A 12,875-nucleotide genomic window follows, 5' to 3' on the forward strand; every position below is an offset into this window, starting at 1 on the left:
TGTTGCCAAAGTTCAATAATTCCTCTTTTCTTTCTGTTATACTTCATTCACCCAAAATAATTTCTCCTCTATGGTTCTTGGAAGCATAGACTTTTAGAGTTGACTAGATCCTAAGTAGCATTCAGTGTGTGTGTGTGTGTGTGTGTGTGTGTGTGTGTGTGTGTGTGTGGTGTGTGGTGTGTGGTGTGTGTGTGGTGTGTGTGTTTCAATGCTGGGAATAAAACCAGCACTGGGCCACTGAGCCGCATTCCCCAGCCCAACCTTCTCTTTTTTTAAAAATGAGGTAACAAGGCTCAGAGAGGTTTAATAACTTGTGCATGGTTACCCAGAAGTAAGTGGCAGCTATGGTTATAAATCCATTCTTTTGTACCCACTGTCATTTTATAGCAGGCATGGTGGATAGCTAATTCAGAGGCTAAGTTGCTGAGTGTGATTTCCCATCCAGTGATAGCTACTCTCCTTACTTCTCATCTTCCTGCATGTGGTAGTGAAGAACCTTAGGATCTATACCTAGGTATAGAATTAAGTTTATTAAACACCAGCAGGTTGGAGAAGTTGTGATAAGGAAGGAGATCTTGAAGATGTGTCAGATAGCACAACTTCACAAACTTCAGGCCTTATGGACAGATTCTAGTTCCACAAAAGAGAATGATATGTAGAAACTACTGCTCTGTCCTTAGGCAAGAGTAACTGTAAGGACAGACTGTGTGTGTGTATGTGTGTGTGTGTGTATGTGTATGCAAATGTGTGTGCATGTGTTGTGTCTGTGTATATACCTCTTGAAATGTACACTGTGGACAGCCATAGGAATGCTAACCTGATTCTGAAGTGGGAGACAGCATCTAGAAGAAATGAGAGAAAAAAAAGCAGAAGAGCATGTCCTATTCTTGAGCTAGAAAGAAAAAAAAAATCTGGAGGCAAAAGTGGGCTTGTGGTAGGCTGAGGGGGGCCTTCAGAGACTTAGTTAAGATTCTGAAGAGCAGAGACTGGGAAGTGGGTGGCAGAGAAGGAGGTGGAGACAGCTGTTGCTTTGATTTGCTATTGAGTCAGTGTTCTTGGTGCATTAAGCACTGAGAGGGAGCCCTGGGCTGGCCCCCAACCAAAACAAGCCCCTCTGCAGCCAATACTGAGTTGTTACAAGGAGAATGGCAGTGGGGAAACAAAAAGGAAAGGGGATCTGATCCCAAATATACCCTTCTTTGCCTTAGTTCCTTGCTTTTGGGGCAGGGCTGTGTGCTCTAGGCAAGCCTATAGCGCTATGCACTAAGAGGCTGTGAAGGCAGGAGCACAGGGATGGCTCAGTGAGAACTTCTCCTAGAGAGCAGGTTCTGTGCAGGTACTGACTCTTATTGGGATGATAATAGCCTTGAGTCATATTAGGAGTATCTGTTTACCCCTCGTCTCATTCCCTTCCCACTGAGATCTCATACTTCAGAAATCAGGACAAGTCTGCCTTGGGCTCTGAATTCTAATGTAACAGACAGTCAGGAGGCTAGGCCTTCTCTGAACTTTTGGATGTCCCCCTAAATTGAGTAAGGGAATTTTATACCCTTTATTTAAATTAAACTTGCTACTTACACACATATGTAGTAGAACTGGGAAGGGGAAGGGGAACTCATCTTAGGAAATGTATTTGGAAAAGGAAACCTAACAGAGTTAAACATGGAATTAATGTAGCCCATTGGAAGAGTGTGGGAAGACAGAGACTGGGAATGGGCAGGGAAGCCCAGAAAAGCAGGAAGAAGTAAAGAATGAATTTCCCAAGGATGAAACATCTCAGTCCAGGTCCATATACTTTGCTCCTGCTTTCTAGTTTCTATCCTAGTGCCTCAATACTTGTTTGAATGCATGGATGATTTCCCCTTCCTAATGGGCTCCATCTCATTCTCCTTTGCTCTTTATGTTGTACTTTAGATATTTCAGGTTGATGGTTTGGTGTGGTAGGATAGCAATGCTGTGAAAAAGCTTAATTTGTTAGAAGGCAGGCAAGAAAGCATTTATGTCTGCTGGTTCTCATTTTCCTGACTTGTTTGTACTGCTTCCCTTTACTGGATGATCAGAGTCAGGGTGTGGAGGACAGGTTCAGGGCAATGGTTAGGAACGGTACATGAAGAAAAATGTGTTCCACTCTGTACACCCACACTACTCTAGTTTCCCTGAATCCCCCAAGCCTGAGATTTAGTCTTTGCCCTCCATTCTTCTCACTTAAAAAAATCTGCATTTTTAAGAGTGGCACATCATTCACATTAGCCTTCTTTGTGCCTTCTTGGGAACTCTTCCATGAAACATACACATTCTTCCAAGTCTACAGATCTCACAATCGCCAACTAGGCAAATAATGCTGTTTTGACAGATCTCTTCCTCTTCTTAAACCTTCATTGAGTGTCTCATCTTTGATGTGGGTACACTTGTTTTTGTTCCCTGGGATGCATGCATATTCCAACCTGGTTACCCTTCTTCTCTCCTTCAGCATATGCCCTTCAACACACACACAACACATTATGATTTTCATTATTCATATCCTTGTTTTTATTTTTCCTGACACAACACACAGCTTTTTATTATGACCCAGATACAGAGGACTTTTCACTTGCCCAAATTAATCAGAACCCCTTACTTCCAGAAAACCATATGGCTTAAGCTCGGATATTTTCCCCAAAGCAGAATTTGGGCTCTTTCTTCTGCTCAAACTCCCCAGGAGAGGACCAGAATCCTATCCTCCCCAGGGCTGAGACTCACTCCATCTGTCACTGACATTGGACTCCAGGGTTTGGAAACCAGAAAGAAGTTGGCATTGAGCAGCAGTTGAGGATAAATGAAAATATGGGAGGCTCAGGGGCTTAGTGATGATTTTTTCAAGTATATTTGTGTGAGATTATAGAATACAGATTAAAGGGAAAACATGTAATATGTGCTTAGAAAGATTTCGTTCTTATGGAATATAAAAACTAGTAAGAATTAGTGCTATTGTCCCAGTGCAATTTTTGCATTTGTGGGTAACAAATGGTTAGGAACAGATGGTACAACTGGCCCCTCATTTTATAATAACAGAAGAACTTGGCCTCAGGCTCCTTAAAGACAGAACATGATGATAAATCCCAAGTTACCTGTCATTGATGTACTTATTAGAGTCTTTCTGGGTTTCCAAGAAGTAGCAGGTGTTTTAAGTCAGAGACTGAATAAACTAGTTCACCTTCAGGAGTTTTTTTAACCCTCTCTGAGGCTTTGGCTAAAATTCTAGAATCAGAATTGGAAGCAAAAAACCAGGGGATAGAAGATGAAAAATAAACATACAAAATAAGAACGTTCACATTCCCAGTGAAATCCCATATTGGACATACTAGCTTTCATTCTATCCTGGGACTACATGAAGAAAAGAGAAGGACAAGTAACAGTTTAGAGATGAATGGCTTTGGAGATATCAGCCTTCATTTCTTTCTCTTTTTTTCATTCTTTTTCCTTTTTGCTAGGGCAAAGGGATACACCTGACCTTCTTGACCCTGAACCAGAAGTAAATGAACTAACGGTGCTTATAATTAGCAATCAATACACAATTAATGTAAGTCTAGCTGGTGAAAAGGAAATAAATCCTTAGAGAATACAATGTTTTCATTTTTTTCTTATCATTCTCCCAGAGACCTCCAGGAGAAAGATGAAGAGAAATGAGAAGGTTAAAGAATCCTAGAGATAAGCATTCACACAGAGGGATGATTGGTATACTGACAAAAAGCTGGAATCTCTGCTTTTGAATCTGTTTTGAAAAATGTTTTCTCTTCACTAGAACAGGGGGCTTAGGGAAATGAGTACATGCAAGATACTCCAGCTGTTACCATAACCTCAATTTTGTCTTCCAGAAGGCTCGCCGATAGAGATAAATCACTCCCATTACCTGTCCTTAAGGAATGAAGCATCTTGTTTAAAATGAGGAAATGAAGGAGGGCTCCTGGAAATTCATTCTGGAAACCTGCCTCCTCACCTAGACTCTGATCTAGGTCATTCAAAAATATAACTACTAAATGACCAATCATGCAGAATTTGACATAGGGCAGTTAACATTTAAGGGAAGAGGAGTTTGTGTAGTTCTAATATGATGTGAGGAACAGGCTGGCTAGTCTAAGACTGACAGGGGATGAACATTCTTGGCTCCTTGCCATTCTGACATCATCATCTTATTGGCAGATACCCTCAAAGACTAGCAGATTCCAGCTTAAAGACATGTCTACTGAGATATAGCTAAGAACCTGGACTCTGGGATGGGACAATTTTATTTAAGGCTATTTTGTTTTTACAGGATGTCTGTAAAAGTGAGTTAAGTGAATCAGGGTTCTAATATTAGTTTTCTTTGCCTCTTGCATATTCAATTCCTCTATCATCTATTCAAATTACCCAGTATTGCACATTGTCTTTTAGCATTTACTAAGGGTGAGAGGAAAAGGAAAATAAGCACCATAACAGAATAGAGTGGGTCATCAGGCTCTGAGTACTGTTGAGAGATACATTCTTATGAACTGAGTAAGACTCATTTTACATTCCACATCTGCAGTGTAAATATGCTTATCATATATGAGCAATACTGTTTCAATCTAGAACATGATTATTTGTACTTCTGTTTTTAATCTATAAGTCCAGGTGGAGTAAAATATATAGTTCTTTTGAGGCCATCTGAGGTCACTGGAGACCCTAGTTTCCTGAATATTTCAAAATGCGCTTTTTTTAAAAAATTGGGAATTATTCACTCTTCTGTCACATTTGTGCAGTGGATTAGATGGCTATGAGGACTCAACAGATCTGTATCTCAGAGTTTGGTCCCCCGTGTAGCAGGTCAGAGGCCATAACCAAGTCATGTGTGTGTATTTGTGGCAGAGGGAGGAAAATTCCGGCTCTGTTCTGAGGGCTGCACTGTGGAGAGTAAAGAGATTATGAAGTTTGGAGATAAAGTAGGACCATGGAGAGCAACAAGAAGAGCCTGGAGTGTCCCTGTCAGGGGCTAGTACCATGGATAGCTCAAAGCACAGGTAGGTTGTTTGACAAGGGGAAACTGGATCACAGGTTAAAGCAGCCAGCTCTCATGGATACCAACCTTAACAACAGACAACAGGGCTTCTGTTAGAGTTATGATATACCCATCACTTGTTCAAAAGTCTCCCTGAAGGACTTTGCCTGAAACTGTCAGATATGTACACAAGAAATGATGCAAAAATATGAGGACCCTCACCATACTGAGATTTTGAACATGAGTATCTATAATTATGTCAAATACCTATGTAGTAGTGGTAATAGTGTAGTTAGCTTACTATAACTTGTTATACTAAAATTAATCTTAATTTCAAATGAAGGAAACAGTACACGAGGCCTGTAATGCCCACCCCCACCTCCAGAAACACTAAGGTGTGAGGAAACCAAACTATATGCTATCCTTATATGTGTTATTAAATGTACCTAGGTGCCCTGATATGCTCCCAAATTGTTATCAACAGTACATACTTGATCCTACATGGAGGAGAGATATGGAATCCTACCCCTTAAGGAAGGTATTATCCTTGAAGACTTAGAACTCTCCGTATTAGTTGGGAAATTTGGTCACTGTCTTTTATACTTAGGGAAATTTTGATAGAGTAATAATGTCTCTTTCTTCTACACTTGCTTCAGTGAAGAATATGTAGCTTTAGTGAGTCTCTGTTGTACAAAAACTCAACAGTTTCATATATGTATGGCTCTTGAGAGCTTGGCTTCTCTGTTCTAGAAGGGATGGATATCCTTGTTATATGTAACAGGATTGGACTGGGTTTATACTTGCATAGTTATAAGAGCCTTGAGCATCAGCTAATTCTAACCTTGTGAAAAATCATCACTACTGTTGATCCTGGAGACAGGAGTGATTCTTTACCCTGAGTCTTGCTCTTCCCATTTACAGTGTCATTTTTACAGTGACATAGGGTGTTTATTCTTAATTTAACTTAATTTGACTGTCTTCTTAGTGACCTGAATCTTTTCATGATGGTTTGCTACTCCAGACTCTTTCTGTACTGTCTCTCTCTCTCTCTCTCTCTCTCTCTCTCTCTCATAGGCATTCCCATGGGGATTGCTATTCTCAGAGTCTATGGGTAGACCACTAGGACATGACCCCATGTAAGAAACAAAATGTTCCAGAATATTGGCATATAGCCAATGGTTAAACAGGAAACACTGAATTTTAACATGAAAAATAAAAGAAGATATAGAGTTGTGGTGTAGCTCAGTGGCAGAGACCCTGCCTAGCACACATGAGGTCCTGGGTTCAATCTCCAACACTGCAAATCAGAAGAAGTAGTAGAAGGAGTAATTACTCAAACTTTCTAATATCCTGGATTTTGATTCAATAGTCAGTAAGGAGCTGGTCCAGTCCACAGCTTGCTTTCAAGGAGAATCTGGAATCTAGATTGCCATCCTTAGAAGAAGATACGTTGCTGAGAATTAGATGGCAAAAAGGGGTTACTGAGTCAGTAGACAGTTCCACTGGAGTAGGAAAAAGTGAAGAATGTGACAAGGTACAGCCCCAAAGGTTTTATTCCTCTGGTGACAACTGTGAAGAGTCTTTTTCATAGCATGTGACTTAAGGAAAAGCAGCTTTTGATCACATTCTACATATTATTTGAATCACAAGAAAGTATATTAACAGCAAGGAGTATGCATACCAAAATCAAATTTAAGGATATACAAAGCAATGGTACAACTACCCACTCTGTCATTTCAAAATGACCAGAACACCAAAAAGATGCCATCTGTGGAATTTTATGGCTGCAGAACTGTGAGTCACCCAATCCAAGTGAATACTGGATATCTCCAACACAACACTCTTGAAATTAGATTTGGACCTTCATTTTTCCTCAGTTGAAAGAGGACAGAGAGAATATCTAAAGGACAGCAAGTTACCTCATTCTAAGGTACAGGATTTTGAGCTGTGTAGCAGAACTCCAGGTTGTGGTTTAAGGATTATAGGGAAGCCAAGAAGAAGGGGTCAAAGACTCCAGGTCTTACTTTTGTATTTTAGCAAGAGCAGTTTTTCTATGAACATTTTACTTATTTGATAAAGGGGTTCAGTGATAAACCACTGCCCTAGAGGAAACTACTAAAACCAGCAAGGCTGCCCAGACATAGTTCTTCACGGAATTAACCGAACTCTGCTATTCCAGAGTCTCTCTTATTGTTTCAACTTTCCTGTGCCAGAGATGCACATGTCTTAAAAGAGAGAAAATCCTTTCTAAGAGTTATAGATACAAATAGGAAGAGAACAGGAACAGAACAGTTTCAGCTGCAACTAGGAACAGAAACTGGGCAGAGTTGATAGAGCTGCCAAGCAGATCTGTTGGCAGCACCAGAGGGCCAGAACTTCTCTGGCACATTGGGCATGATCTCTATACTGGGCACCTGGCCAGGGGGCTGCAGAATGGATAGCAGTGGACAGAAGGTCATTGGGAAGAAAAAGACATTCATGTGTGGGACAGTGAAGTACACGGTTAAAATGCTATAACCTGATCTGAAGCAAAGCAAGGCTCTCCATACATCTGTGTCTACACTAGAGCACTGAAAATAACTTGGAAAGGAAAAACCAAAGGATGCTGGTCACAGTGTTGAATGACAAGTTATTCACTGGAGAGATGACCACAGGGTGCATTAAGTTCTAGGCCTTTTATCCCTCAAACCTGGAGTTGCTAACTTCTGCCAATACTAGTGGAGAAATAGAAGGAAGGACAGGTGGTAAATTCTTGAGCTTGTAGCCACAGCACTAATGGCCAGATTCATATATCAGTTGTTTGTCCTTTTCCAGCTTCTCAATCCCTCTTCAGCCTTATGAACTTAAAATTTATACTATACTCAAGGGAGCTGTACACCCTAGTAGCACATGAAGTTTGGTTTTCTTATTCTAAATGGACACACCTACCTTACCACAGTGCCTTGACCACCCAAGCATTAGCATATTAAGTTATTCTGTCCTTAAGCCTTCATACCACATCTCTCCTAGTTTGGGTCAGACATTACCAGTTAAGATATGTACTACATAGCTCCCTGTTCAAGGGCCATGGGCAAATCAGGGGTATAGATACACTTCCTGAATGATCCTGGTTAGAATGGCCTTGGGGTTGGTGTTCATGAGCATAAAATCTACATATCTATCTCCCCCATCAGACCTGGCCCTTTTAGATCCAGAGATCAAGGGACAGAGTTAATTTAAAATTTGTTTTGTGGTTATGTCTTGTAAATCAGTGCATTCTGAGCTACTGCACAGTAGACAAACATCCACTATCTGTAGATGTGATGCTTCACAAGGAAAACTATGCTTGATTTGACTTTTCCTTGGAAAGGGACTCCTAGCCCCATCTCCCTCTTCTTTACCTATTCACTTAAATCCCCCATTCAGAAGCTACTCCTTTCCACTCTTTCCCTCAAGCCACTGCTCTAAGATATATTTCTGAACTTGAGAACAGTGTAGTTCTCTTTCTCTCAACTTCAAGCCTGAATATGGGCTGGGCCACCAAGTTGAAGACCAAGAAAGAACAGGTGAAGGACTTGGTTACTCTACAGATTTACTCCAGTCTTTGATGTTTACATCCTGGAATAGAAGAGCTTGAAGCTTTCTTGGATGCCATTTTTTTCTCTTTTCAGGTTCCAACCTGATACCATCAGTTCCCATTGCCAAACACTTGTTGTTTGGGTGACACTTGCCTCTTTAACTCAACTAGCAGGATGAGAAAGCCAAGGGCTGCAGATGAAAGTCAAGGCCTAGCAGGACGGCCATTATTGAGGCACAAACAGCCAGCAGCCTGTCTTAGCCTTGTGCTTAGCCTGCTCTCCCTCAGGACTCTGAGTAGGGTCATCAGTACAGTCCCCTGGGGAAGGAGGTTCCATATAAGGGAGAAAAGGGAGTGCTGTCTCTGTGCTGATGGGGTAGAAACTCCCTTTGGGGAGTTTGACAAGTAGAGGGTGGAAGAAGTCAGCCAGTCAACTGTAAGAAGGGGATCCCCAGGTCCCCCTATTAGGAGAAGCTCCTTTACTACCCTGTAGAAAGGGTTAGGGGGGAGGTCAGGCAAGGTGGAGCTATAATTCTTCCAGTACCCTGTCTTCTTGCTTGCTTTCCTGGGATGAAATTCTCTACATCATCCTCCTCAGTTCCAACCCCTCCTCTCTCCACCCTGCCCCGCCCTGTGCCCATCCCTGCTGGCCAGTGGGTCCATCGCCCAGGAGCCGCCTCCCCTTTCTCCTCCCCTGCGGTTCTTTCTGTTTTTCGTTGGCATCTGGCCGGGCATAGCCACCACCCTCCCCCAATTCTCCCCACTTCCCTTTGCTCCGCAGAGGTCCTGTTCCCTCTTCCCCTCCCCCACTCCAGCCCACCTCTGACGGAGGCGGAGGGAGAGAGGAGGAGAATGCATTCCTTTAGTCCCTCCACAGCCAGCCTTCCCTCCTCCCGGGACCTGAGGCTCTGAGCTGGGACTCCCTCCCTGGTCTCCCTACAAACTGCCCCCGTGCCACCACATTAACTGTCAGCAGCCTTTAAGAAAGCTGAGGTGCCCCCACAGCGCTGACCTACATAGCCCTGCCTGGGGCGGGAGGGGCTCTTCCCCAAGTCCCCTCACCCCTGGCCCCGCCTCTTTTCTCCTCCCTCCCCCCACTTGCTTCCTTCATCTCTCTACCAATACAAACCAAAGGGTTGAGTTGCAGTCTGGGGCAAAGAGGTTAGGTAGGCTACCTCACCTCAAATTTGGAGAAATTAATGGTCAGCCCAGGAAAGCGTTAGGCTTTCCTTTTATCCCCCTCCCCAAATAGTTCGATCTTTCCTTTTGCCCAACCTACCCCTGACCCCCGCCCGTCTAGATTTCTTTTCCCAGATTCTGCCACTGGGTAGGGATACAGCCAAACTGGGGCCCCCTCTGCCCTGTGTTGTTGTTTTGCTCCAAGGAGAAGCCCCCCCCCTCGCTTCTTTGCCCACGCCCCCCTTACCAGCCTCACCCAGGCCCGGTTCTCTGTCCACTTGGAGCTCCACCGCGGGTGGGGGACGGGCGGGGGAGCAGAAATGTTTGCATACAGCTGTTTGCGGGATTGCTCTGGCTACCCAACCCCTACAGACATACACACACAAACATCCTACAGACATACACACACAAACACCCGACACACGCCCTGACTGAAACAGCGACAAATCTCACTCCGCCCCCAACACACACTGACACAGACATACACACAGATACTGACACAGAAACGCAGAACCAGACACCAACACAGACGCGCACACCCAGACACAAACGGACATCAACACATCCAGACCCCGGCAGGCTGCTCTTAATCGACATTAACCCCGAGATGCAGACCCGGAGTGCACACGCAGACACACACTCGACGGTGTACACCGGAGGATGCACACGCCGGCACACCCCACGGTCCTCAGAGACAGGGATGCTCAGAGACAGGCACAAGGGTATTACAGCGGCTGGCGACTTGAACCCTTGGTGCCAAACAAAGCCAACAGGCTCCCTCCGTCTGACTCGGGGTCCGAATCCCCGCCTTGGGTCACTCCCCACCTCCCCTGGCGCCGCCCCCTCCCTCACTCACCGTCCTGGGAGAGGTTGGCCCCGCCGGGCGCCCAGCAGCAGGCAAAAAGCAGGAACAGGGGCAGGACGGAGGGGGCCCCCATCTCGCTTCCCGGCCGCCTCCCTGGCTGGGCGCTGGCGAGCCTGGGTCTCCAGGGGCTGGGGTTTGGGAGGGGGTAGACGACGTCGCTGTCCAAAAGGGCGCCCCCGAGCCGCTTCCAAGCCCGGGGCCGAGGCGGGGACCGGGAGGGAGCCGGCGCGGTGCTGCAGTCGCTGGGATTAAATAGGGCGCTCGGAGCAAACCATTCAGTTGGAGGTGGAGGGGGGGTGGCGGGGGGCTGGGCTGGTCGCGGGGGGGACAGGCTGCCGCATTCCCAGCTCCCCCCGTCTCCCACACCCCCTCCGCGCATTCGTGGTGCCTTCCATCTTCTCCCCCGGGAGCTCCGCCTGCGCGGCTCTCGGGTGTGGAGCAGAGGGAGGGATATGGCTCAGCAGTGGGACCCCACAGGCACCCCTCTTAGACTTGGGGTGGAAGGAGGGGAGTCGGTCAGGGCGGTGGGCCAGCTGGCGAGAGTGGCCACTGCAGGCCTGGGCAAGGGCGTGCCCATTAGCCCGAGATCCTCCAACCCCACCTTCTCCTTAAGCAACTGGGGATCCCCCACAACCCGGGCTCCCATTATCAATAATGTGATCAGGGATAGCTCCCCAATAGGTAACTAGTTACCCTCAATGTCTCCTAAACACTAACATCCCTAGTTCCTTTACCTAAGAACCCCTAGTTACCTCTGTCCAGCAACAATTTGTGGCCCCAGGTAATCTCCCTAGAAAAGCATTTTCCAGGTGACCCCCAGGTCACTGGAACCAAGGCATATCTCAAACCCTTGTCAAATAATTATCTCAGACCCTAGCCCAACCAAGCAGCCTACAAATCAACTCAGTATTTTCTTTTTTAACTCTCTTACACCTCTTGAGTCCCAGCCCTTCCCCTCAATATTTTTTCTTCTTTCTTAATCTTTTTAGATGGTCTTTTCTTTCCTTCTCAAGTTTTAGTTAGTAAGATCTCAAGGTGAATGTTTGATGCACAGACCCTCTTAAAGACCAATGCTTCTGTGACTAATGGAGTTCTTGTCCCTGAGGCTAGATATAAGATGGATGAGAGAGGCAGGGTGTTTGCAGTTGCTCTCTGCTGAAGAGTCCCAGGTCCCTGGTGTTTGCTGTTCTTTGTGATTGAGTGTCTCTGGAAGAGTTTTGGTATGTGTCAAAAAAGGATCTTTCTGAGTTAGTTTTGTTGAAACTTAGCTTTGGGGAATAAGTTTCTAAATTTTAGAATCCTAGAATGAAAGAATTTTAGATACGGTAAGAGTTCTTAGAAAATACCTGATATAATCACTTAATTATACAGGTACAAATAAGACCCCCCAAAAAAGATGAAAAGTCCCACCCCGGGTTACACTGAGACATGCTAGTAAAGGAGGCAGTGTTGGCGAGGAGGATATGGAACAGCAAGGTTTTACAGCATCTTCCACTTTGAGGTGAGTGCCTCTCTTCCAGCTCCTGGACCACCCTCCTTTCTGTGCTGATGACCATGCTTTCTTGTGTTAATCCTTAATGTCTGGACACTCTTACCCTCTCTAAGACAAGGTTTTTTTCTCTCTCAGTGATGTAGATAATGTTCCTATTACCTAGGAACTCAAGGACAAGGACGTGGGAAATACTTTGTAACCAGTAAATCTCTGCAAAAAGGACAGTCAATAAATAATGGAGGGCAGTATAGTCCATCTTTGCATGTCTCATTTGCCTGATTTTTAACATATCTCAGTGACTTCAAACCATTCTGTCTCCCTGCAGTTTTCTGCCATCTTGGAGTCTTTCAGATGAGCAGATGGAGGGGTAGAGTAGTGTAGAGATAGGGAAACCTAGATGTAAGGGAGGGAAGGGCCTGGGCTCTAGAGTGGGTGGTGGGAGGAAATAAAGGGAAGAGTGGATTTTATGACAGAGGTGAGACCAGTTTGGCATAAGGTTAGTCATGCTGATGGAAGGGAGGGTGTTTTCAAAAAGAATCAGCTTCAGTGGGAAGGTTCAGGCTAGTTAAAAGGTCTTGGTGGATAAAGAGTATTATGTTTGGAGCTAGACAAACTTTAGAGATCATCTAAGTAGGATCAAGAGAGGACAAGTTGACAGGGGGTGTGATTGGGTATGGGTGATGTGGGGGGCAGAATGTGGGATTAAGTCCAAAGTCCTCTAATTAATCATCTTTTCCATCTGCTGTTTCAGAATGATCCTCTTCTGCCTGTCCCCCTTAATTCTGTCATG

At 44.8% G+C, this 12,875-nt stretch overlaps 1 protein-coding gene across 7 annotated transcripts in view; it reads right to left on the reverse strand.

Annotated features, from left to right (window-relative positions):
• The window catches only part of Cadm3 (cell adhesion molecule 3), a 56,876-nt gene extending 46,039 nt beyond the window's left edge, over nt 1-10,837 (reverse strand). For 2 of the 7 annotated variants that reach the window (XM_074047740.1, XM_074047741.1), the window contains exon 1: nt 10,585-10,837. In XM_074047740.1, coding sequence (XP_073903841.1) covers nt 10,585-10,666 — 82 coding nt within the window. In that variant the 5' untranslated portion in view covers nt 10,667-10,837. The remainder of the gene's footprint in view (nt 1-10,584) is intronic. The other 5 variants (XM_074047736.1, XM_074047737.1, XM_074047738.1 and 2 more) reach the window with 5 other exon arrangements.
• Between the last annotated feature and the right edge of the window lie 2,038 nt (nt 10,838-12,875).

This window comes from Castor canadensis, chromosome 11 (genome assembly GCF_047511655.1).
Source record: "Castor canadensis chromosome 11, mCasCan1.hap1v2, whole genome shotgun sequence".
In the NCBI taxonomy this organism is placed as follows: Eukaryota; Metazoa; Chordata; class Mammalia; order Rodentia; family Castoridae; genus Castor; species Castor canadensis.